Source organism: Denticeps clupeoides, chromosome 15 (genome assembly GCF_900700375.1).
Source record: "Denticeps clupeoides chromosome 15, fDenClu1.1, whole genome shotgun sequence".
In the NCBI taxonomy this organism is placed as follows: domain Eukaryota; kingdom Metazoa; phylum Chordata; class Actinopteri; order Clupeiformes; family Denticipitidae; genus Denticeps; species Denticeps clupeoides.
Genome location: NC_041721.1, coordinates 18,027,851 through 18,052,147, shown reverse-complemented (window position 1 = coordinate 18,052,147; position 24,297 = coordinate 18,027,851). Strand labels below are relative to the sequence as shown.

At 42.4% G+C, this 24,297-nt stretch overlaps 1 protein-coding gene across 3 annotated transcripts; it reads left to right on the top strand.

The window, feature by feature from the left end:
- Positions 1-1,764: 1,764 nt before the first annotated feature.
- arhgef7b (Rho guanine nucleotide exchange factor (GEF) 7b) lies at positions 1,765-23,798 on the top strand. 3 transcript variants are annotated; one of them, XM_028954472.1, is made up of 22 exons: positions 1,765-2,346; positions 3,296-3,379; positions 9,897-9,981; positions 10,162-10,295; positions 10,605-10,806; positions 12,395-12,483; positions 14,083-14,177; positions 15,012-15,107; positions 15,365-15,487; positions 15,568-15,706; positions 15,904-15,963; positions 17,229-17,375; positions 17,870-17,956; positions 18,538-18,616; positions 18,994-19,130; positions 19,251-19,472; positions 19,559-19,652; positions 19,803-19,892; positions 20,570-20,746; positions 22,125-22,224; positions 22,517-22,571; positions 22,685-23,798. In XM_028954472.1, the coding sequence occupies exons 1-22, from the start codon at positions 2,182-2,184 to the stop codon at positions 22,799-22,801; spliced, it is 2,577 nt and encodes an 858-aa protein (XP_028810305.1). In that variant the 5' UTR covers positions 1,765-2,181; the 3' UTR covers positions 22,802-23,798. The 3 variants fall into 3 exon arrangements, with proteins under 3 accessions (XP_028810305.1, XP_028810306.1, XP_028810307.1); XM_028954474.1 differs by lacking the exon at positions 1,765-2,346 and adding an exon at positions 3,144-3,180; XM_028954473.1 differs by lacking the exon at positions 20,570-20,746 and having other exon boundaries at positions 1,768-2,346.
- Positions 23,799-24,297: the final 499 nt, after the last annotated feature.

Sequence of the window (24,297 nt, the reverse complement as noted above, 5' to 3'; positions counted from 1 at the left end):
ACTGAGACCAAGCTTTCTGACACTGGCCAGCACATTTCTCTTTAGAATCCCTTGATAGTCTTGAGATTTCATTGTACCCCGCACAGATTCAAGACACCCTGTGCCAGATGCAGCAAAGCAGCCCCAGAACATAACAGAGCCTCCTCCATGTTTCACAGAAGGGACGGTGTTCTTTTCTTGATATGCTTCATTTTTCCATCTGTGAACATAGAGCTGATGTGCCTTGGCAAAAAGTTCAATTTTTGTCTCATCTGTCCATAGGACATTCTCCCTGTAGTTTGGAAAATTCCAGTCTGGCTTTTTTAATGATTTGTTTTCAACAATGGTGTCCTCCTTGGTCGTATCCCATGATGTCCACTTTGGCTCAAACAACGACGGATGGTGCGATCTGACACTGATGTTCCTTGAGCTTGAAGTTCACCTTGGATCTCTTTAGAAGTTTTTCTGGGCTCTTTTGTTACCATTCGTATTATCCGTCTCTTTGATTTGTCATCAATTTTCCTCCTGCGGCCACGCCCAGGGAGGTTGGCTACAGTCCCATGGATCTTAAATGTCTGAATAATATGTGCAACTGTAGTCACAGGAACATCAAGCTGCTTCGAGATGGTCTTATAGCCTGTACCTTTGACATGCTTGTCTATAATTTTCTTTCTAATCTCCTGAGACAACTCCTTCCTTTGCTTCCTCTGGTCCATGTTGAGTGTGGTACACACCATGTCACCAAAGAACACAGTGACTACCTGGAGCCCTTTATATAGTTCCACTGACAGATTACAAGATTGTAGACACCTGTGATGCTAATTAGTGGACACACCTTGGATGAACATGTCCCTTTGGTCACATTATTTTCAGTCTTTTCTAGGGGTACCATCATTTTTGTCCAGGCCTGTTTCATGAGTTTATTTTTTTAATAATTCTGTTGAAGCATGGTTGAAAAGCAATGTCTGACTTTTATTAGTTAAATTTCATAGAATTTTTATTTATTATTACTTTTGTCAGATTCATGTTATTTTTGTGACCATTTTGAGTTTTTCTTTCATTGACTGAAGGGTACCAACAATTTTGTCCACGTGTGTATATTTCCTGTTTATATTTATTAGTATTTGATTTTGTATTTCCAGGGTGCATGTTTGCAAGGGTGCAGTGATCCATCTGAAAGTGAAGTGATTGTCATTGTGCAACACTGCAGCACATCACATGGTGACCGTGAAATGTGTCCTCTGCATTTAACCCATCACCTTAGTGAGCAGTGTGTGGGGACAGTACTTTGCTTAGTGGCACCTGGCAGTTCGGGATTCCAACAGGCAACCTTCTGATTACCCGTCTGTTAACCACTGTCCATCTGGTCAAGATGATCTCAGTGGTGCAGGTCAAAGCTCTGCTGGCTTTTGGGCCCCAAATAATTTTACTGATTGTCATCTAGTGCCACAAACACCCATACTGCATGCCCCTGGATATTAATAATTGCCAAACAAGTAGAATGTAGTGGCCTGTTTTAGACAATTTTAGACAGTAAAACGGTTTGCAAACGTGTGCTGCTCACTGTATCATGCTATTAAGAGATAGTGAACAATCTCCCTTATTTCACCCCCAAAGACATGTGGCGGGAGTCCGATTTTAAACCGTTTGAAATGGATGAAAGGGGCACGAATACTGCTGTTTTACGCACGATCCGCAAGAGGGCGCTGACGTACCAGAATCCCCAGCGGCGCGAATTCGATACGTGTGTCAACTGTGTCTGCTATAAAAATATAAGTGTGTGTGCGTGCACAACTTCGTAATGCTTTTTTCCGCGTTATTATTGACATGCAGCGCTCGTTATCCCACTGTACCACTTTAATTTAAACCGCGTTATTCCCCTTTTGTGTGCTTGGAGAATAAAGACGGTCGACCGAAGCTATAAAAGGCGATCGCGACCCCCACCCCGGGCAGTCCCGGGCGGCCATGGATTTACATGCAGCCCATATGATGTCATATGGCGGAACATCAGCTGACAGTCCGCCAAGCAGAGACCCGGGGAGCGAAACTAGACCTGCCAGACAAGAGGTGGAGGCCGCCTGAAATATCGCTCTTAAAAATAGACGCCGGCGCTTTTTCGCGTAAAAGAACGGGTTTGTTTTTTTGGAGGAGAGGCGGTATCACGCTTTTTCTCCCCCCTTTCTCCTATACGGACATGTGGTCATGAATTCGGCCGAGCAGACAGTGACCTGGCTCATCACGCTGGGGGTCCTGGAATCCCCCAAAAAGACCATCTCGGACCCCGAAGGCTTTCTGCAGGCGTCTCTCCGGGATGGGTCGGTCCTGTGCCGGCTGCTGGAGCGGCTGCGCCCCGGGTCCGTGGACAAAGTAAGAAACGTCGACTTTATTTACGAAGCAGCGTCGATTAAAATAGCCCCAAATATGTATTCTTTGCATAAAACATTCTAATAAACGTAATTTAATATCTGTAACTGCCCACGATGTCCTGCATAACTCTAGTGGGAGAATTACGCAGCTCCACCATTTCTCTAAAAAAAGAGAAACCCTTCAAAACTAAAAGTAAGAGTGTTCCCTGTGTTTCCTTCCTTTGGAAAATGTCCCGCGTGGACCATTTCGTCACTGTCTGGCCGCGTTTGAGTAACTGGAGTCTCCAGACGTGTATATTACACGTATAACACATTCTGAATGAACATTTCAGCTAAATTCACATTTTCAGATTCCACGTTTATCTTTAATTCATCGTTAACGTGGCAGTGTTGTGTTCATATGTTTTTTTTGTACACTAAACGTGTGTGTCAAGTAATGTTAATTCATGTAAAATTGTGTGAATTTCAGTGTATCGACTGCATGATAATCACAGCATGTAATATAATACCACCACTACAATATATAATATAATATAACATAACATACATGTATTTAAAGCGTTTACTGTGTCATCACACACCCGTGCTTTTATAATGTTTCACTCTTAACATTTCCATTGGTTACGGATTCGTAATACACGCATGCACACACACACACTCACACACACTCACTCACACACACACACACACACACACACACACACACACACACACACACACACACACACACACACACACACACACACACACGCCTGCAACTAAATAAGTAAACGTCATTTCCGGTTTCCCGGTGCCGACTTCCCGACGCGATGCCTGTTCCTACCTGCAGCTGACGGTCCGTTAGAAACCCGCGGCTCGGAACCGCGTGTGGGTTCTTTTTTTTTTTTTTTTGGGTCGATCATGTATTTAAACGGCTGCCGCTTGTTCCCCTCCACCCACCCCGCCAACAGATCTACCAGGATCCGCGGACCGAGGGCGAGTGCCTGCGCAACATCAGGGAGTTCCTGAGAGGCTGCGCCGCGTTCCGCCTGGAGGTGAGCGGCCGGTTCCGTTCTGTTGGTTCCGAGCCTCGTGGTGTTAATCTCGGGCTCTGCTTGTCCAGATTTCTTCTCTCCGTGTTTAAAACTCGTGGCTCGTGTCAGGATTGCTGTTGGTTCAACTGTTATCATAATTACTATTGTTATTGCAAAGGCTGCAGACGTGAAATCGTTGAGTTATTAATCAGAGCTGGATTATCTTGCACAGACGGTCACCTGCTGTCAGGTCGGTGGGTTTGGGGTCAGAGGTCATGGAGCGGCAGCAATGTAAACCTGCCAGGGAAGTGGCCCCGTAATCAGAAGGTTGTCTGTTCGAATCCCAATCCGCCAAGGTGCCACTGAGGTCCCCTTGAGCAAAGCACCGTCCCCACACACTGCTCCCTAGGCGCCTGTCATGGTGCCCACTACTCATTAAGGGTGATGGTTAAAGGACACATTTCTTTTTTAAGTGAGTGAAGTGATGGTCATTGTGATACACAGCATTGTGTGCTGCAGTATTTCACAATGACAATCACTTCACTTGTCATATAAAACTGTGTTTGTATTACAGTTGTGGGGGAATATGGTCTGGTTCACATTGGTATCAGCTGTCAGGTTTTTACAGCACATTGCATATGCTGTTATTGGTTCTGAAAATTAATAAGTTTATGGCTTGTTAAAACACATTGTGACTGCCTCACCAACGCAACATTTAAGACAAACGTTTTTTGCCACTTGATTTGCAACGTCTGTAAGATCATTTGTTTCACACATGATAAAATGTTAGCTGAAAACGCGAGGAATGATTGTGAACTGAACTCCTTTTTTTTTTTTTTTTTTTTTTTTTTTTTTGTGCTTTATGACACTGGAAGCTCCACTTAGAATGACTATGTCCTTATTGCAGATCTGTGGTGAGTGCCTAGGATGGCTACTTGTTTAGTTTGGAACGATACTTTACATGGCCTTTAATCAGAGTCCTTTACAGAAATCACAGTAATTTTTTTTTATTTACTAACGTGTGGTGTGTATTACTTTTATATGTGGCTCATCTTTCTCTCTATAATATTAAGATATTATTATCATTATTATTTCTGTTGCGTGCATGTTTCCATATTTAGCCAAAATGTATAGTTTTTCATCCAGAGAACCCTTTGCTTATACGGTTAGAACCTTTTTAATGGTACATTGAATGCAACTAAATCAGCCAAATCAGAATTGCATTTATTGCCACATCGCATTTAATTATGGGAGCAAAAACAAACAAGGATTTGATTCTTATTAGAACTGAGGTTTTAAAAGCTGATGTTTCGGTACAGTACTGGCCCCGCCCCCAGTTGCATATCCTGATGTGGGCCGCCCACGTTGGACTCTGGCCTTGTTTATCAGTCCAGTTGTGCGGGAAATCCAGACAGTTCGCCTTTTGTCCTGAGCCGAGTCGTCTCTATTTCAGACGTGATCGACTCCCATCTGCTGTGTAGCACGTTCATGGACTCTGTAGGAAGAGAGTAAAGGAATTTTTGCTTTTGCTCAGTGTTTGTGTGTCTGTTGATATGAAATGGGGTGAATAACTAACTTCTGAATTCAGCATATGTAAGAATTTTAAACACACAAATATATCAACAGAGCATGAAAATAAGTTTTAACATTACTTCGAAGACATGCATGCACTGTGTCGTAGAGAGATTCTAATATGTTAACCATCTAGCAGCAGCTCACAGAGTAACCCTGAAATGCTGTAACACAAAGTTGTCTGGCATGAGAAGTGTAACTGAAAAATGTCTCCAGTTGCAGTTGTGAATTTCCCATGTTGACGTATGTCTGGTAAAATACTGCCTCCTATTTCAATGCAGTGTGGAGTAGAAACAATGCACACTGCATTATTAAATTTACCAGACGCCCTTTGTCCAGAGCGACTTACAACCAGTAGTTACAGGGACAGAGTCCCCCTGGAGACACTCAGGGACACAATGGTAGTAAGTGGGGTTTGAACATGGGACTTTGGTCTTCTGGTTACCCACTACATTTACATTTTACATTTACCGCATTTGGCAGACGCCCTTATCCAGAGCGACTTACAACGTGCTTTCAAGTTACCATCGATGAAGAGATCAATTCTGGTTCACTAGGACCCCCAACTATGAATACATCTATTTTATTCACTCTGTTGTAGATTCTGTACACAAGTTCGACAACAAGAAAATTACAATTTAATCTAAATATTCTTTAAAGAGGAAGGTCTTGAGCTGTCGTTTGAAGGTGCTCAGTGACTGAGCTGTTCTGACCTCGAGGGGAAGTTCATTCCACCACCGAGGGGCCAAGACGGAGAAGAGTCTAGATGAATGTCTTCCTTTTACCTTCAGAGATGGAGGGACCAGGCGAGCAGTACTGGAGGCTCGGAGTATACGAGGTGCAGTGCGAGGTGTAATAAGGGCTGTGAGGTAGGATGGTACTACTCCATGTCTGGCTTTGTAGGCCAGCATCAGTATTTTGAACCTGATGCCAGTGGAGGGAACGTAGCAGAGGGGTGGTGTGGGAGAATTTGGGAAGGTTGAAGATCAGTCGTGCTGCTGCATTTTGTATGAGTTGTAGAGGTCGGATGGTACATAGTGGTAGACCAGCTAGAAGGGAGTTACAGTAGTCCAGTCGTGAGATTACTAAGGACTGAACCAGTATCTGGGTGGCCTGGGTTGACAGATAAGGGCGGATTCGTCTGATATTGTAGAGAAGGAATCTACATGAGCGGGAAAGGTTGCTGATGTGAGTCAACTTCTACCCACAATTTAAAGGGGAAAACTTGCATCATGTGACCTTGCATGACCAGGTCAATAAAAGAAAACAAACTAAATTAAAATAAATAAATACATTATTAATTACACTATAATAATTATTTTTTCGAGAGGTGCTTGTGCAGCATCCAGTCACGTTTCATGTAAATGGTCCCCCCCATCTTGGAATATTTTGGTTCCTACAGACCACTGGAGGTTGTGGGATTTGTATTAGGCCAATGTTGATCGAATCGGGGTCTGGATTTGAACCTCGGAGGGCCATTGAACTCTAACGCTGTGATGTATTGTGTAGTGACCCTGGTTGTTGTTAAATCTGCACCCCCAATTCTTCCAGATGGTGGGGAGGCTGTTGACTGTGGATATGTGGCACCCCACTATGCTTCACCCCCCGACCTAACCAAACCCCTAATCAGAAATCTGTTAGAGGGAGATATGGGAGACAGCGCTGAAACCAGTGGAGTTGTGTGTGAGCGAGGAACGGGCAGGAAGAGATTACTGACTGCTCCCCGTGTGTACAGTAGCAGCTCAGACTGATGCTAATCTGCCCGAGGACAAAGAGAACAGACAGACACTGTGTGTGTCTGTGTGTGTGGACAGAAGGCTTAATTGAAGCATTAATGATGGAGCGTTTAGCTAGAGATGTGCTCGTGCCACGGCCTACGCCAGCACACGTAGAGCGTCTACTCCTTCAATTTAGGCTTATTTTCACATGCAAACCAGTTTTCTTCTGTACAGTGTGCTAATGCTTTTCCACTTTGCGTTGTAGTACAGTAAGCTTATGTTGCCCTATTCAGATTGTCCTTTAGAATCAGTTTCAATGAATGTGTGGGAATTTCCAGTTTTTGTACAATTAATTTGTCCGAAGTTAAAGGTCGAGTGTTCTATGGATTGTTTGTTTGTTTTCTGAAAGTGAAGTGACGGTCATTGTGAAACACTGTCTTAAGTGTGTCCTCTGCTTTTAACCATCACCCTTGGTGAGCAATGGGCAGCCATGACAGGCGCCTGGGGACAGTGTGTGTGGGGACAGTGCTTTGCTCAGTGGCACCTTGGCGGCTCGGGATTTGATCCGACATCCTTCCAGACATGGTTTCCTTACCCGCTATGCCAACCACTGTACAGAGGTTGTACACATAATCACATAGTATGAACTATTAAAATGAATAGTAGTTTCCTGCTGACTCGACTTCTGTCTCAGGCCGCTTTCTTTGGTATCTTGGGTACAGGAAGTCTGAGGACGTTCTCGAAAATCCAGCTCTTCTATTGGTCCTGTTCAGCCATTGGCTCATTGAGTACATTGTGTGGTTCACTAATTAGTGTAAATATCCAGCTATGTTTTATACTAAAGTAGTCATGGGATAACGTAACTTATCAAAAAGTCTCATGCATCACATAGTAGTGTTCAAAACTATTAACAAGTGTGACATGTATGCGAAAGTGAAGGGATGGTCATTGTGAAACACTGCAGCACAGCACACGGTGACACAACAAAATGTGTCCTCTGTATTTAACCATCCCCCTTGGTGAGCAGTGGGCAGCCATGACCGTGTCCATGGAGCAGTGTGTGGGGACGGTGCTTTGCTCAATGGCACCTTGGTGGATCAGGATTCGAACCGGCAGCCTTCTGATTATGGGGCTGTTTCCTTAACCACTAGGACACCACTGCCCCAGTACTAGGACACTAGTACTTGGCATGTCTTAGTACTGGGTACTTAATATAAAGTTGTGACAAAAGCCATACCAGCAATTTGAAAACTTGCCATGTGATGCACGGGACACAGAAAACTAGTTTCACTTGTTAAAACCAACTTCCACATTAGAATTCTGTGAACATTCAGACAAAATTAACGTATAAGGGGTGTCAATACTGTGAAACACTTCAATAAAATAATATTTTTTTTGATACCAATATATGCTAATAAAATGACCAAGATGGTGTGATGCACAGGACTACAATGTCACTGGTTTAAAAGCTACATGAGTGCTGTTAAGTGTAACATATGATAGCCAGTATTAAGAGTTAAAATGAGGTGCCTTTTATTAATATATTTAAATTAAGCCTGATGCACTATTCGCCAGAGAAAAAGACCTTTAAACAGGATGTGCCCTTTCGTGGGATGTGCTCATTGACTGCTTGGTCATCAGTAGGGGCTTATGGCTTTATTTAAATAATCCAACACATGGCCACTGTGCTGCAGGTCTGTGTAACTGAGGGCTCTTGTCTAGCTGTTTGCATTGCTTGCCATTGTTTGCATATGCTGACTGCTGTGTTGGTGCCTGCCTGTGTTGCCTGTGCTGCACGTAGTGAGGAGCAACATCGAAGACCCACATGATGTTGGCTTAGCCAGACAGGAAAACTTGTGCTTTCATCTGAGGCTTTTGCTATGTAAGATGTTTGGAGAGCAGCTAATTATTCCTCATTTTAATTACAGCAACCAGTAAGATCAGTTTCATAATCATCCAATGTGAGCTTGTCTGATTGAATGGGTGGGAACAACAGTTGGAAAAACCACTTACACTGCCAGTAAAAGCACACACCTACTCATTTTCTCATTTACTTTCCTATTTTTCCATTGTAGAACATTGTTGGATCAAATAATGCACGTGAGCTCTTGTAGTAAACATTGCTTCATACTTTACTGGAATGGATTTCCATGGAAATGAATACTCACGTTGACTCATCAGCTGAAATGAATTTAATGGATATATGCGTAAGAGTGCTGAGATTTACATTTACAGCATTTATCAGACACCCTTATCCGGAGCGACTTACAATCTGTAGTGACGGGGACAGTCCCCCCTGGAGACACTCAGGGTTAAGTGACCCAGTAAGTGGGATTTGAACCTGGGTCTTCTGGTTCATAGGCGAGTGTGTCACCCACTAGGCTACTACCACCCTACTAATTCTCACCAGTTCACAGCTGAGTGTTGGAATGTAGAAAATAATGACCATTCTTTCAGTCTTGGGAAATAATGTTGGTGCAGTGTTTTTCTTTTTCTTTTTCTCTTTTAGTTAGGAAGTCAGGAAGTGATCTCTTTTTGTGCTTTAGTGAGTTTCATTTGGCATGCCCGCGCTTGCTTTTCCGTCGTTTAACTGTTGAAACTAGGCTCAAGTGTGGACATGTGAATATCATCCCAATGCCTCCTGTTTTGTTCCAGAGAAGTGTCATTATGCCACCTGATACTTATTCCTTCTTTTCTGAGCATTGTACGCACGTGTGTTAGGAAGTAAAATAGCAGCCAGCTGTTTTATTTAGTGCTTGTGTAGTTGGCTAATATGATGACTGCGTGGCCTTGGGAAGTTACTGAATGTGAAAGAGGATTTGATGAAATTGCTTTGTATAACTATTTTGCCTATAATGGCTAAAATACTGTTAATTTATTCAATGATGTTTTTTGAATGTTTAAACATCTGTAAATGTCCAGTATTGTAGTGTTTGTGCACATGATGAAATGTGTCCACTGCATTCATGGCACATTGGAATGCGCTCGGGGAGCAGTGGGTGCTCAAGGGGACCTCAGTGGCACCTTGACTGTTCGGGACTTGAACCCGCAACCCTTCAGTTACAAGGTCACACATCCTTCACCTCTAGCCACCACCGCCCTTAATGTCAGTTGTCTCCGGTCCCCTAATTTAGATCGTTTTTGAGGTTATTGTGTGCATCTTTAGTTCTGGTGTCTGCCCTATCCCGTTTCCAGACGTGAACATGAAACGTAGCTGTCGTTGATTACTTTTTATCTCTCCCTCACAGACGTTTGAGGCCAATGATTTGTTCCAGGGGCAGAACTTCACCAAGGTGTTGAATTTCTTGGTGGCGCTGAATAAAGCTACGTCAGGTAGGAGACTACAACCGAAACAGTGTGCTTTCTGTGTGTGTTTGCGTTGTTCTGCCTGTCTGTGTGTGTGTGTGTGGAGTTTGCATGGTTGTCTTCCTTTCAAATTTTGTGGTTTGTTCAGTTTGAATGTGGCTCACATTTGCTCTTTCTCCCGACCCCTCACTCTCGCTCCTGCTGCAGGTTTTGGGTTGGGCCGAGACTCTTTGGGAGGCCGGAGGTCCACCTCTCTGAGGATAAAGTCGTTTGATTCCCTCCCCTTCCAGTCCTCCCATAACCGATCCTTCAAGCTGCCGCAGAACCAGTACCGCAGTCTGGTGAGCAACAGTTCTGGTGCAAGATTGATGGCTAATTGATCTTTTATTGTGTTTGATACCAATATAAATCAGCACTGACAGAACTGGTCAGTCCGTAAAGTTGAAATAAGTATGCTTATTAACCCCTCCATATATTCAGTCACACCAATCTCTACTCTAGGTCAGCACCAGTGTTTTTTTTTTTTTTTTTTTACTACGGAACAATGTGATACAAAAATATGGACTTGAGGGGAAAATCGCAGGACTTTATTAATAAGCTTTAATGATCTAACAGGATTATTAACAACTGCAAATTCTCTCTGTTTGTAGGACATGTCTGAGAGTGGCGGGCAGCAGATAGTGGTGAAGGCGCGTTTTAACTTCCAGCAGACCAATGAGGACGAGCTGTCCTTCTCCAAGGGCGACATCATCCACGTCACAAGACAGGAAGAGGGGGGCTGGTGGGAGGGCTCGCTCAGTGGCAAGACTGGCTGGTTCCCTAGCAACTATGTCAGAGAGGTCAAGGGCAGTGGTGAGCGTCTCTGGCTTTCTTCTCGCGCATGTGGGCGCCTATTTGAAGAGGTGGAAACGAGTCCGGAGGCGGCTCCAGCCTTGAGTTTTCACACCTGAGTGTTGAGAGGGACCATCTCCTGCGCGTTAAATTTCCGATTCCAATCTTTCTGCTTCTGAATTTGGTTTTAATTACCAATAAAACGAGGCAAGTGCTAAATCTTGTCTAATCCAGATTATGTGCACTATGGCCAGATGTTGCAGGATGTACAGGATAATTCTTATTCACTAATAACTAGAGCAAGAGCAGGGTGACTGATCCTGGATCAGTTGTTTCTCTGTCCAGCAAACAGTTGGAATGAGAAGAAGAGTTCATAAAATGTATAAAAATTTCTAAAAGCAGATACATTCCAAAAAACTGCCTTAGTCTTTGAACGAACATGGCACGACAACCTTTTGTACCACTTTTATAGTGTGCTCGTGTGACTGCTGTACGAAGCTAACATCTAATGCTTACATTCTAATAACAATGCTTAGCATTTTACTGGACAAAGATGTTAACACTTCCTATGAAATGTCGCTGAGAGGACGCTAGCAGCCACGGTTCTCTCTTGTGGTTGTGCTTTATGTTTGGTGTCCAGCCCTTGTCAGGCCGGCCTGCCCTGTGTTTGCGTGGACTCGTGCTCGACCCTGCCGCAGGGAGTGTGTCGCACTCCCCCGCTGTTACCGCAGTATTCAGGTCGTTTCCCTGCAAGCCCGTCAGCTTTGTGTTTTCCTGCTGATTTATGCACCCTAAATCTGCCGCGAGGGATCTGGGATCCATTAAAAGGATGATCTAAGGCATAAAAGGCAGTAACTGACCGGAGGAGCCAGTGCCAAGAATTAATTCATTCCGATCTCTTTGGCTCTGGACCACAGTTATAAATCTGTGTCGGGGAAACCATTGAAACGCTATATATAAAAATAATCTGTTATCCGCTGGCAAGTTGCCCATAGAGCGATTTCTGGTATTATTACACGGGGGTGTCTGTGTTTTATAAGAAAGTCGTATTTCATCATGCTTCAGCAGTGTGGTAGGAGGCTGCGTTAGGAACGCAGGAAGGAAACTCCATCTGCTCACAAAGGCAGGAAGTCCCTCATGCGGCTTCCTCTCTCGTCCTAAAATATGACGCAGACCTCCCGCCATTGTTCTGGCCCCTGTGTGTCCATTAAGTCTCCCCCAATTAAGGTCTCCTCCACAGAAGTGAATGGGGATTAAGGAAAAGCGCCGGGGTTAGTGTCAGATGGACAGATAGGCGAACAGGCTTGAAATGACTAGATGGCCTCTGGGTTCGCCTCAGCGTGCGATTTGTATCTTTGTATTATTTGCACTGATCTTAGGACCTTAAAATATTGGCCATAATTTACAGGGCCGAGGTTGAATCCTTTCTCAGATCTCATTTATTATCGTTTTGGCAAACCTCTCCCCGTCTCTGTGTGTCTTTTTCTCTGTAGGTCATCCAGAAGTTCCTGGCGTACAGTTTTCTGTGTAGTGAAGGTGAAATGGAGTCCAGATGTTCATTTCATTCCAGCGTTTGACCCATTTTCTCCCTCTCTCTTCTGTCCCCCAGACAAACCGGTATCTCCTAAGTCTGGGACCCCGAAAAGTCCCCCTAAAGCACCCGACACTGCTGCTGTTAGCAAGACCTACTACAACGTGGTAGGTTTCCTATTTAAATTTAAAATAAATGACAGAAAAACATGATGTTAACTGTATCCCTGTTATTCTCTCTCTCTCTCTCTCTCTCTCTCTCTCTCTCTCTCACACACACACACACACAGTCACAATCAACATTCGTAATGTTGTTTTAGGGCTTGTGGTTTTAGCCCTAGTTTGTGTGTGCACGCGTGCATGCATATATAAGACAGAATGTAATGTAGGTCGGTGTTTCCGTCTCAGTAGGCAATGGGACAGCTGTGCCGGAGGCTCAGTATTGCCTGTTCGTGTTGTGTCTCCATCTCTTGTCCTGTTTTAAGTCGCAGTTAGAGATAATGGGAGAGTTTCTGGACGCTGAGTGTTTGCTGGGTTTACTGTACTGATGCTTATTGAATTGATGTAATCCAGGGATGAGTTGATTCCCAGTTGATGTGCCTAAATTTGGTGCCTGTTTCAGATAAATTACCAAGAAACATATCATAATTATGAGTAATTGCTGCACAATTGTGTTATTAGCCCCTTTACTGAGCTGTACTATATCTCTGGGTCATTGTTTCTCCAGAAATTATTTTCTTACCAGCTGGCAGTAAATCCAGCCCAGGGCCAGATCATCTCTGTAGTGATGAAGGAAAGGACTTTTTTTTTTTCTTTTTTTTTTTTTTTTTCTCATCCCCTTTGCCCATGTTGGTTTCCACAGCTTATTGGGCTTAAAACATAAGAAAGTTGAATTCGGTTGCATTTAATGAACTGCCCTCATTCTGTCAGGAGCGAGGGAAAGACTGGGGGAAGGAAATGAGAAGAGTGGATGGGGTATTAGTGTAAAAGGCATCCTAAATTTTTTTTTTTTTATATAATATTTGAAGGGTATAATGAGGACATTGGTTTTATTACAATAAAACAATATACATTCTTAATCAATGTAACAGCCTACTCCCTGTGTGTAATTTAATCGATGTGAGTTTCATCAATAAAATGGCCTCCTTCTCACAGATTCACTGCTTGTCCAAATCACTTTCAAGCTGAATATTGTGTTACTATTGACCTAAAAAGTAAAATTAGCAAAGAGGATTGTATATATATATTTTTTTTTTAAATACCCAACGGTGGGCACAAACGTCTGCATGTAGTGGAAATGGGCAGAATTTCTCTCTTCATTAGGCTAAAAATGTATGGCTCATTAACTTGCTCTATAAACTCACATACAGGTGACCAAATTGTTTTTTGTTTTTGCATTATGTGAAAATGCTACACTATATAATACAAAGTGACTATACTGATATTAGTCAAGAATTTCGTCCATGTTTTCAGAAGTGAGGAAGCGAGAAAGAAAAGGCTGACTTGTTAATTTTCAGTAGATGGGAGAGGAGGCGAGGAAAACTCCCTAGTCTGCTTTTACTGGAATTTAATTACCGATAAAATAGAAGACATTCTGTATATTTGCTAAATATAGATTATGAAATTGGAACGCTAGCGGTAATGACATTCAAGATTCAAGGAAGGAATTCTTTACTTTTTTTTTCTGCTGTAGAAAGTAATTTGCATTGCAACACACAATTGCTTGACTAAATCAAACACTTAAATTAGCTCATTTTTAAATTATAGGTGCTCCAGAACATCCTAGAAACAGAGACCGAGTATTCCAAGGAACTCCAGAATCTGCTGTCTACATACCTGCGCTCACTTCAAACTACTGAGAAGTATGTTCGTGTGAAATGTGTGTTCAGTTTTCTTGTTCCCTTAAATTCTACTGAGCATTTGTGTAAAAAGATTGAAGTGAAGACCAGCAGCGGAAGTATACACACTCGAAACAAATTCTCTTCAGTTGGGCCGAAGATGGTTTAGATTTTTGTGGCTGACACACCCTTTGACTGACTGAGAGCTAAATAATGAGAGTAATTTCTTCCATCGTATCCCAACAAACTGAGCCATATTGTGTTCTGTACATCACATGTCATCTTATTTAAAGGCTAAATATGCATTCGACGCTGGAAAACAGCCCAGAGACGTGTACATTACAACAGAACAGAAAACATGATTGCAAACCAATTAACTCATTTCAGACCACAGCTATCACAAGAGTGTAGGTCAGGGGAGAGCATTTCCTTGAAATCTCTGTTTGACAGTTTTTTTTTTTTGTTTTTTTTTTAGATTTTTTTTTTTGGGTGCTAGCTTAACTTATATTTTCTTAGCTTCAGTGTATGCTAATTCAAGTTTGAATTGTACATTTACATTTACAGCATTTTTCAGACACCCTTATCCAGAGCGACTTACAATCAGTAGTTACAGGGACAGTCTCCCTGGAGCAACTTAGGGTTAAGTGTCTTGCTCAGGGACACGATGGTAGTAAGTGGGATTTGAACCTGGGTGAGTGTGTTACCCACTAGGCTACTACCACCCAATTGTAAACGAGCTTACTTGCAGTTGAGTGCTACATAAACTATAAGGATGTACAGTGGGTTGTCAGTGACATGCTTTATGATTGCTTGTTTTTTTTTTTTTTTTGCGTATTCAAAATTTGTCTGCTTTCTCAGGTTAAGTAGTGCAGATATCAGTCACATTCAGGGCAACCTGGAGGACATCAGTACGTTCCAACAAACCCTAGTCCAGTCACTGGAAGAATGCACCAGGTATATATGCCTTTGCTTTTTACCCCTAAATGTCAGTAAAGAGAGTAAACTCTTTTGGAACCAGCAAAATGTCACCAATTGAAATAGAGGACTTTTGAGAGTCTGCGCACACCAAGTCACTATGACTAATATTCATAACTTTGTAAACAGCGACATCTAGTGGTCGATAGTAAACCTGCAGAATGAATTCAGGGTCACCCCAGGGTAAATTATGAATCCATGAATCAATTTACAATGTGTGTGTGTTTTGTGTGCAGACTCCCAGAAAACCAGCAGCGGATAGGGGGGTTCTTCCTCAAGGTCATGGCTGAGATGAAGAGCCTGTATTTGGCCTACTGCTCAAACCACCCATCTGCCGTTCGCGTTCTCACTGAGCATGGGTACCAAACCACAGCCAGACTCACACTTTTGTGTGCTGCAGTTTAGGTTTCCATTTCTGAGGATTTTTTTTTTTTTGTAGTGAGGAGCTCGGTCAGTATATGGAAAGCAGAGGGGCCATCAGTCCAGGCATCCTCACCCTCACTACAGGCCTCAGCAAGCCTTTCATGAGGTTAGACAAATACCCTACACTGCTGAAAGAACTCGAGAGACACATAGAGGTATGATTCTTAATACTGAACGCTGTGAATTTAGTGTGTGTGAGTGGATTATTAAACTCGTGTAGATGTAGACTTGTCCATATCATTAAGTCAGTAATAGGGTATGGGGTTTCCTCATGTCAAGTGTCTGTGTGCTCGTGAAATATGTGTGCCTGTTGGTTTTTGTTAAAAAAGAAATAAATCTTTGGTTTGTTCAGGATCACCACCCTGACCGACCAGATGTACAGAAGAGCATGACTGTCTTCAAAAACCTCTCCGTACGTCTGCCAGTTTCCCTGCTGTATTAATCACTGTCTGAAATGTATTCCGCTTATTTATTGCCTGTCATCCACATCCCCTGAAGGACCAAAATACGCAAAATATGCTGAAGTTGACAACTGGTACATTGGCAGCAAAATGAATAAAATATCAACATAAATATTATTTTATGCCGTCATGAAACTGTCAACAGGTCATGGATGGGTCCATCCAGTTTTGTGTTTTTCTCCCTTGCCTAGTTTTTTTTTAGAAAGCTGATACTATATTGTTTAGGGCGCAACAATGCACAAAAAAAATGCAAACTTTGAAAAGTGCAGTCTGAGTGTTTCCACCTGCGTGTGTATGAGGCTGTTCTTATGGTTATGTGTGACTGCTGCTCCCAAAAACAAAGGGATGGAGGTAGTGCCGGTTTGGCTTGGTGAATTTTGGCAGAGGGTGTGTGTGGATTTGTGTGTGTATGTGTACACATGATGGAGAGAGAGAATTAATCTCCAGGATTGTGTGCAACAGTGGACCCGTTGGGTTAATCCCTCCCCTGCATGGACTCATACAAATCCCACCCCTCTCTCTCTCTCTCATTGTTCCAGTAGCCGTTGTGTTTATCACAGTTTCACAGAGAGAGACTTGCCCGTCGTTCGGGTGAAATTGACGGTCCCACTGTTGCATCAGGGATTTGATCATAAGGCATAAAGGCAGAATAAAAGTTACAATTATTTGATTTTGTTTCAGCACCGAATGTGGTAACAACAGTAAAACTGCTTGGAGGAATGCTAATGTGCACATGCAATAAGAACAGTATAGGTTGTAATCGTGAAATTGAATAAGAAATGTGAGGACTAAGGGGAAAACAGCACCCTTCTGATCGCTTTCTTTTTGTGGGGTTTTGAGTGTGTGTGTTGGGTGTGTATGTTCATGTCTGTTTTTGAGTGAAGTGGGTCATTCTATGCCTCTCTTCCCCCTCCCAAAAGGTTGTTCGATTCTTCTCAATTTATCATGCCCCAATTTGAAATGTAAGGACTTTGCATAGCGTGGAGATTTTCCGGTCTTTAGGCAGCTATGTCTGTCGCTCAGTCTGTGTCTGTCTGTCCAGTTTGGTCTGGTCAGTTCAGTACTGGACCAATTTACACAGGAGCAGCACGTTTAGCATTGGCTTATTAATTCGATGTTCTAATGTAGAAATGAGTAGTATGATGATCTCCCCAGTGTAGTAGAAATGAGGAGAAATAGGTTTAATATTTTGTGTGTGTGTGTGTGTGTGTGACAGGCACATTGCCAGGAAGTGCGCAAGAGGAAGGAGCTTGAGCTGCAGATCCTGACCGAGACAATCCGCTCATGGGAGGGCGAAGACATACGGACCCTGGGGAGTGTTCTGTACATGTCTCAGGTCTCCATCAGCAGCCCTGGCAGTGAGGTGAGATGACGTCCCCTTCTGGGCTGTCCAGACCCTCATTCTACATTCAGACTACCCCAATGGCCCAGCTGTCCCTGAAAGTCCCACATTCCATTTGGCTTTTGATTTGAGGAGAAAAACATTATATCTGAGCTTTCAAAACATTAAAAATAATTTCCCATTTACATTTATGGCATTTATCAGACTCCCTTATCCTTAATATTGGTACTTACAGGGACAGTCCCCCTGGAGACACAAGTGTTTTAGAGACACAATGGTCGTAAGTGGGGTTTGAACCTGTGATGTTGTGGTCTTATGTTTCATAGGTTGCTAGGCTACTACCACCTTCCAGTGTAGGCATGGTAGCTTTGGTAGCGTGTAGGCGCTGTCCCTGTTCTTGGCTCAGTAGACATTCATATATGCATTCATATACAACCTGCATCTGCTACTTCTTCAACTGCCTTGTGAATTCTCTCCTGTGTGTGTGTGTGTGTATGTGTGTGTGTGTTACGCAGGAGAAAAATGAGCGTTATCTCCTGCTGTTTCCTCATGTGCTCCTGATGTTGTCTGCCAGTTCCAGGATGAGTGGCTTCATCTATCAGGTACAACACACACATCAGTATTTACAATCATAAGGGCACCAGGGGACGTCTCCTCAGTCATTTAATTTGCTTAGCTTTTCTGTAATAGCAGCTAAATGTAAAAATGTGGGAGGGATGTGGGGCCATGTTAACACTGGCAACTTTGTGTGTCATACTTAAACACACCATATACAACACTTGACCTTATTAGTTGAGAATTTAGATTATTTAGGCTATACTCTTTTTGCATTTCCGTTATCATTATTTTCAAAAAATGAAATACACACCCCATGATGCTTATGCGTGCAGTTGCCTTTGAGGGGTTTGTGTGAGGTGCTGCTCCACTCCTACAGTGCTGCCCTTCCTCATATTTCCTCCTGCGCTTCCTCTCTCAGCTTAAGAGGTTATATCTGTCCACACCTTTGGTGAGGCTTAAGCACTTTAGCAGATTACATTTCTTTGGAGCAGAACAGTTGCTTGTGTGTGTCTGTGATGTGTGAAATGTTAGAAGGAGGACAGTTTTGTTTGTTCTTTTAGTAGGTGATACCTAACCCTCTCTGTTGTGACTAAATGATCTAGGCTACCATGTGGTTGGTTTACAGGGAAAACTGCCACTGATTGGGACGTCTGTGACTAGGTTAGAGGACACTGAAAGCATTAAAAATGCATTTGAGATATCTGGTAAGTCACCTGTGAAATGAGTTGTAATCCGTTTAAATAAGACTGCCAGAATTAGTAATATATCCTGAGCTTTTCAGCTAGCTGACCCCTGGAGAAAAAAAAAAAAAAAAAAAAACACTATTACAAATACTAGGACAGTCGTTGTGTCCCTGAGAAACACATTAACCCAGTTCAAAAGTAAGTGCTAAATTAGTAGTTAGAAATGCTAATAAGAATATATCAGAATCAGAATTGTATTTATTGACCAAGTAAGTGCAAGCACATACAGGGAATTTATATAACACTATTGGCTATTACACATAAAGGAGGGTATTTGCAGTTTTTGCAATATGTATGTATAATTTTGTGTATATGTATGTTATGTATACAATTTACAGGCAGTATGATAGAGCGAATTCAGGTGGTGTGTAACAGCCAGAGGGACATGCAAGAGTGGCTGGAACATCTGTATAGACAGACCAAGCACACAACTGGAGCACCCTGTACCAAACCTCAGTCTGTGCCATGTCATACGGTCTGTAACACACACACACACACACACACACACACACACACACACACACACACACACACAATCTCATTAATTTATACGTATATAGTATAGGTATTTATCTTTCTCTTCTCTTCTTCTCAGCTCCCTTCCCATCCTCTCACCCCATCCAGACATTCCGAAAACCGGGTAACATCCAGCACACCAGCCTACCACACCCTGCCACACCCTTCCTCTCACACCACTCCCTATAGCAGTCCAATGTGGGGACCACTAGAGCCCCCCAAAACACAGAAACCCTGGAGCCTGAGCTGCTTGCGACCGGCGCCCCCACTCCGGCCCTCCACTGCCCTTGGCTATAAAGATGTGAGTCTGAAGGATTTCAGAAAAAAAACACAAGCAAAACACAAGCTTCTGAGTTTCATTGCCCACTGTGATCACTGTGTTTATAGGATATTAGCAAGAGTCCCAAAAGTATGAAGAAGCTTCTCCCAAAACGCAAGCCGGAGAGGAAGCCTTCAGATGAGGAATTTGCTGTCAGGAAAAGTAAGTTTCTCCTCCTCCCCCCTCATATTTGGAGTAATTATTCATTGTTTGGTGTGTGATGTCCTGTTTGGGATTTGCACATGGCTCATATGAATAGACCTATTTTTACCCATCTACTCTTCTACTGCCTGCTTCCTGTCTCTGCTCAAGGTACAGCGGCTCTGGAGGAAGATGCTCAGATCCTGAAGGTGATTGAGGCTTACTGCACCAGTGCCAAAACCCGCCAGACGCTGAACTCAAGTAAGAGAAACATGTGTCCGCTTTTATGCACAGGTTATGATCTATTATGATCTATCTATGAAAGTTAAGGTCCTTATCTTTGACCTTATATTTTTTTGGTAGGTTGCAAAAGTGATTTTAAGTGTAAATGGAATAATTTGCTTAATCTGCTCATGTTAAAGGCACATTTGCTTTGTATTATAGGTTCTGTGTTTTTAATAGGGTTAAGCACAAAGGACCACACAATGTAGAACATGTGTCTTCCAAATCATTTTGAAGATTAATCTGCTCTTGTCTTGTGATTTGAAGAGATTTCTCACCTTCCTGTTAAGTTATATTGTTGACTAGGATGATGCTTGATGTATGTTGTCCAAATGATTGACAGTTAATTAGTTTTCTCTACTGAGCTGCTTTACCTGTCATCTTTTGCTAACGTGGTCGTTATTTATGTTCTAACGGTGTGATTTCTTTTTCTTCCTCTGTCTGTGTCCCTACATTGTCTTTTGCATTCCCTCCCTTCCTCTTCTTTCTCTTTGTTTAAATTTTTTTTAATTTTTTTGTCCCTACCTTTTTTCTCCTTTCTCCTAATTTAAATACACTCATTATTTTGATGTTGTCTTTTTTGGACCCTCCAATTACCCATACTCCCTCATCATTTTGGTTTGTATGCTTCATTTATTTTTGACCCCACCTCTCAGCATGGCAGGGGACTGACTTGATGCACAATCATGTGCTGATAGACGTTGACCAGTCCGTGGACGGTATGGGTTGCCGTAGCAGCGTGTCTCGTCTGGAACCGTGCTCTGACCTATCGGAAGACTCGGATTATGACAGTATATGGACAACTCATAGTTACAGAATGGGTTCCACATCGCGTAAGAGCTATTGCTCATATATCTCCCATCAAAACTAAAGCACACCCTTTTTTAAATTTTTATTTTAAAAAATAAAAGAAAACCTTGTCCTTCCTTTTTTCGGTTTGTATTTCTCTTTGTCTTTTCTTAAATAGCACTTTATTTCTGTCCTTCACTAACCAATTTGCTTGCTCTATTGACACCCCTGTTTTTTCTGTCTGTAGCTGTGGAGATCAGTAGTTTTATAGACCCTATGTTTTTTTTTTTTTTTCCTGCGGATAGGAATTAATTACAATCAATTAATTACAATGTCCTGTCTCTGATATTCAGATATGTCTAAACAAAAAACGTGTCAGTTTTTGTGACACAGGAGGTAATTCTGACGGACATTTTATTGTTGCTATTGATGTATGGCCAGCAAATATGATTATTCATTATATATATGAACTACATATGAAGTGGTTGGGACTATAATGACTGGTAAGTGGTGCATAAAATTGGAAATTGTATTGCAGTGTATTCCTGCACTGCAGCAGTAATTATATGGGACCCAGTGAAAATAGAATTAATAAACCATAAAAATACTGCTATCTGATCTGTCCTTGCCTTCTTGGTCAGATTTTAAGCATTTAGTGCATCATTCTTAGGGCATGGCTCTTCAGCAGTGATCTATGAAATGTTCGAAATGTTCTAGTGGTGTAGGAGAGAACTGTCAGAGAAGCATGCCAGGCTGTGCACAGCGAAAACTCTTTAAAGATCAGTGGAATGATTGTTTGGATCATTACCAAATGGGATAAGGAAGAAACTGTTTGAATTTAATCATATTTGAATTATGAAAGTTGACTATGTATGTTGGAAGAAAACACATTGCCAAAAATATGACAGTATTATTTCATATTTAATAGTTCTTACTATGAGATTTATATATTTAGTTGTTCTATTGTATGTGTTCATTAATGCATATGAATATAAATTTTGTTTTTATGATTTAAAGCATACATCCTGTCAAAAAAGGTTTTAGGTTTGCAGTATTTTGCTCAATGCATGTTGGCTAAAATCTCATCTGGACTTGCCCCTTGATTGAAGAGGAGGATTTGGCCGAGAAAATTGCACAGTGACCCTTTCGAGACGATTTGTTCCAGAGAGGAAGGTCTATGTGTCTGTTTTCCTGTGGTGGACATTCTGGACATCATGTCATTTTCCCTGTGCTTTTGATCACACGTGTGCATAGCATGACACATCCGCCACCACAAATGACCAATCACGTGTGCCCAGTGTTTGTGTAGTGACCTTTTATCACGTTCACCAGTATTAGTCTTTTCACGGCTTCTGTTCGGCATATCTGACCCACAGTCATGCAGCATTGAGAGCTCATCCTGCTCTTTTAATTTTGAAACAGGTTCCCGTAAGGAGTCAGGACCCCACATGCTGTTTCCTGAGGAGGAGAAAATCATCGTGGAGGAGACTCGGAGTAATGGCCAGATGGTGGTAGAAGAGAGGTCAGGCACCATTTACAGCTCTAGTCAGGAACCCACATGGGGAGCCATTCACTAATGCGTCTTTTGGATTTATGGAAATACATAAATATAGAGAAGAAATGACTGTTCGCTAATCCTCTGTGTATCTTGAAGGGGAGGAACTGTTATATTCGTCCGCAATTTCATTAAAGCATTGTGATGCATGATATTTGTGAACCGGGCTACAAATTATATATCACAGCAAGATCTGCCTGTAAATATTGTGACTGTTTTCCCTGTTGTGCGTAGTAATGCACACCCTTTGATATTTTAGGAGTCTGGTGGACACAGTGTATGCTTTAAGGGACGAAGTGCAGGAACTGAAACAGGTTTGTGTATTTGCCAAAAGTTGACATGTTTACCCTTCTGGGGTAAAGAAATGGGTCCTTTTTCTGTCCAAAAACTTGTCTGGTGAATGATCCTTTGCTTCTTCCTCAAACAGGACAACAAGAGGATGAAGAGGGCCCTGGAGGAGGAACAGAGGGCAAGGAAAGAGCTGGAGAAGATCGTGAGGAGAGCTCTGAAGAACGATCCTTCCTGGGACGAGACCAACCTATGAGCCCCATTGTCCCGGCTGGTGTGAGCCGGGCCTGGCAGCTCTTGAAAGAATGTCCATTTTAGAAAGACTGTGGGAAGAGGAGAGGACCTGCTAGCTTTGTAGTGAGTGGCTAGACGCCGTCCCACCTGAATGCTGCAACCTCATGAACTCTGGAGAAGAAAACGTGGCTCCCGCCAGTAAATAGGGTGGGGGAATCCAATCACCCAAATCCAAGATTTGTGCCACTGAAATTCATAATAGGGCCCATATCTGATACCACTGCAGACCTTTCACACCTTCCCTTCTCATTCTCCACATGTCTCCTCGATGAAAGGCTCCATTGTGCACACCAGCTCCTTTTCGGCGTTTCTCTCTCCCTGTTTGAAGAAGCCCGGGGTCTCAGGGAACAAACTCAAATATGTGTTGTAACCGTGGTTACGGTGGAGATACGGCCACATCTTTCGTTTCACATCGTTTTACTGTAGGCCTGCCTACCTGCCAGCTCTTCAGCCATGCAATACTGGAAGCATTTCACTTTTGTTACTGTTTTTTTTTTTTTTTTTTTTAAATGACTTCATTTTGAGAGTCTTTGCATTACTGTCTAAGGGGTATATGATTTTTTTTTTACTATATTTCCTAAGAGATGACTTGAGATTTTTATGCACACAAGTGTTGTAGATAAAATTATTATTAGCATTTACACAGGAAATGTGCCTTTTAGAAACCGTTTTCCACATACTGCTGACATTTCTAAAGCTCATCTCAGATCAAAGGCATTAAATTAAAAATTACTGAGAAAGAGGCATCACATAAAAACACTAATCTGTATTTACATTTCTGTCTTTGTAATCTTTGTCTAATTTATGTATTTAAATGAAATTGTCTGAAGATTATCTATGATGAGGTCTCATCATTTTTTTTTTTTTAATGCTTGATCTCCGCTCTCGTTTCTCTCGTACTTTTACTTCTTCCCTCACTCTGACACCCTGTGTGTCTGTATATTAAACCTGTAAACAGAGCCCCGTGTGCCGTCTCGTGTTGTAACTTTAGCCCAGACCCCCCACTACACACCAGGCGCTCCACCATGGGGCACTCACTCGCGCTCCTTTAATTCGCTCGAGGTGCAAACACTGCAGCCCAGATGCTCATTATACCGACTACTACATGTTGGACACGTTGGACAGAATTTAGCTAAGATAACACCATTCATTTCGGAACCCATTTAAGTTTACATGGTCTCACATTCATCATGTGCTGATCGCACATGTGGACACACACATGGACCAGGCCCCGTTCACCTGACCTGGACTAGTGTAAAAACCAGAATATCTGTAACTTGAACCCTATTCTTGTTGTAGCTGATGATATTAAGTCATTAAATCTTAATCTTGTTTGAAGGATACATGGATGGCCAAATGGCTGTTCTGTTTCCTAAGGACTGAGTGTTGGTTGACAGCCCAGTTCCAATGTGTGTAGCGGGATTAATGCCATTTAAAATAATTGTGAAAGGATTATTC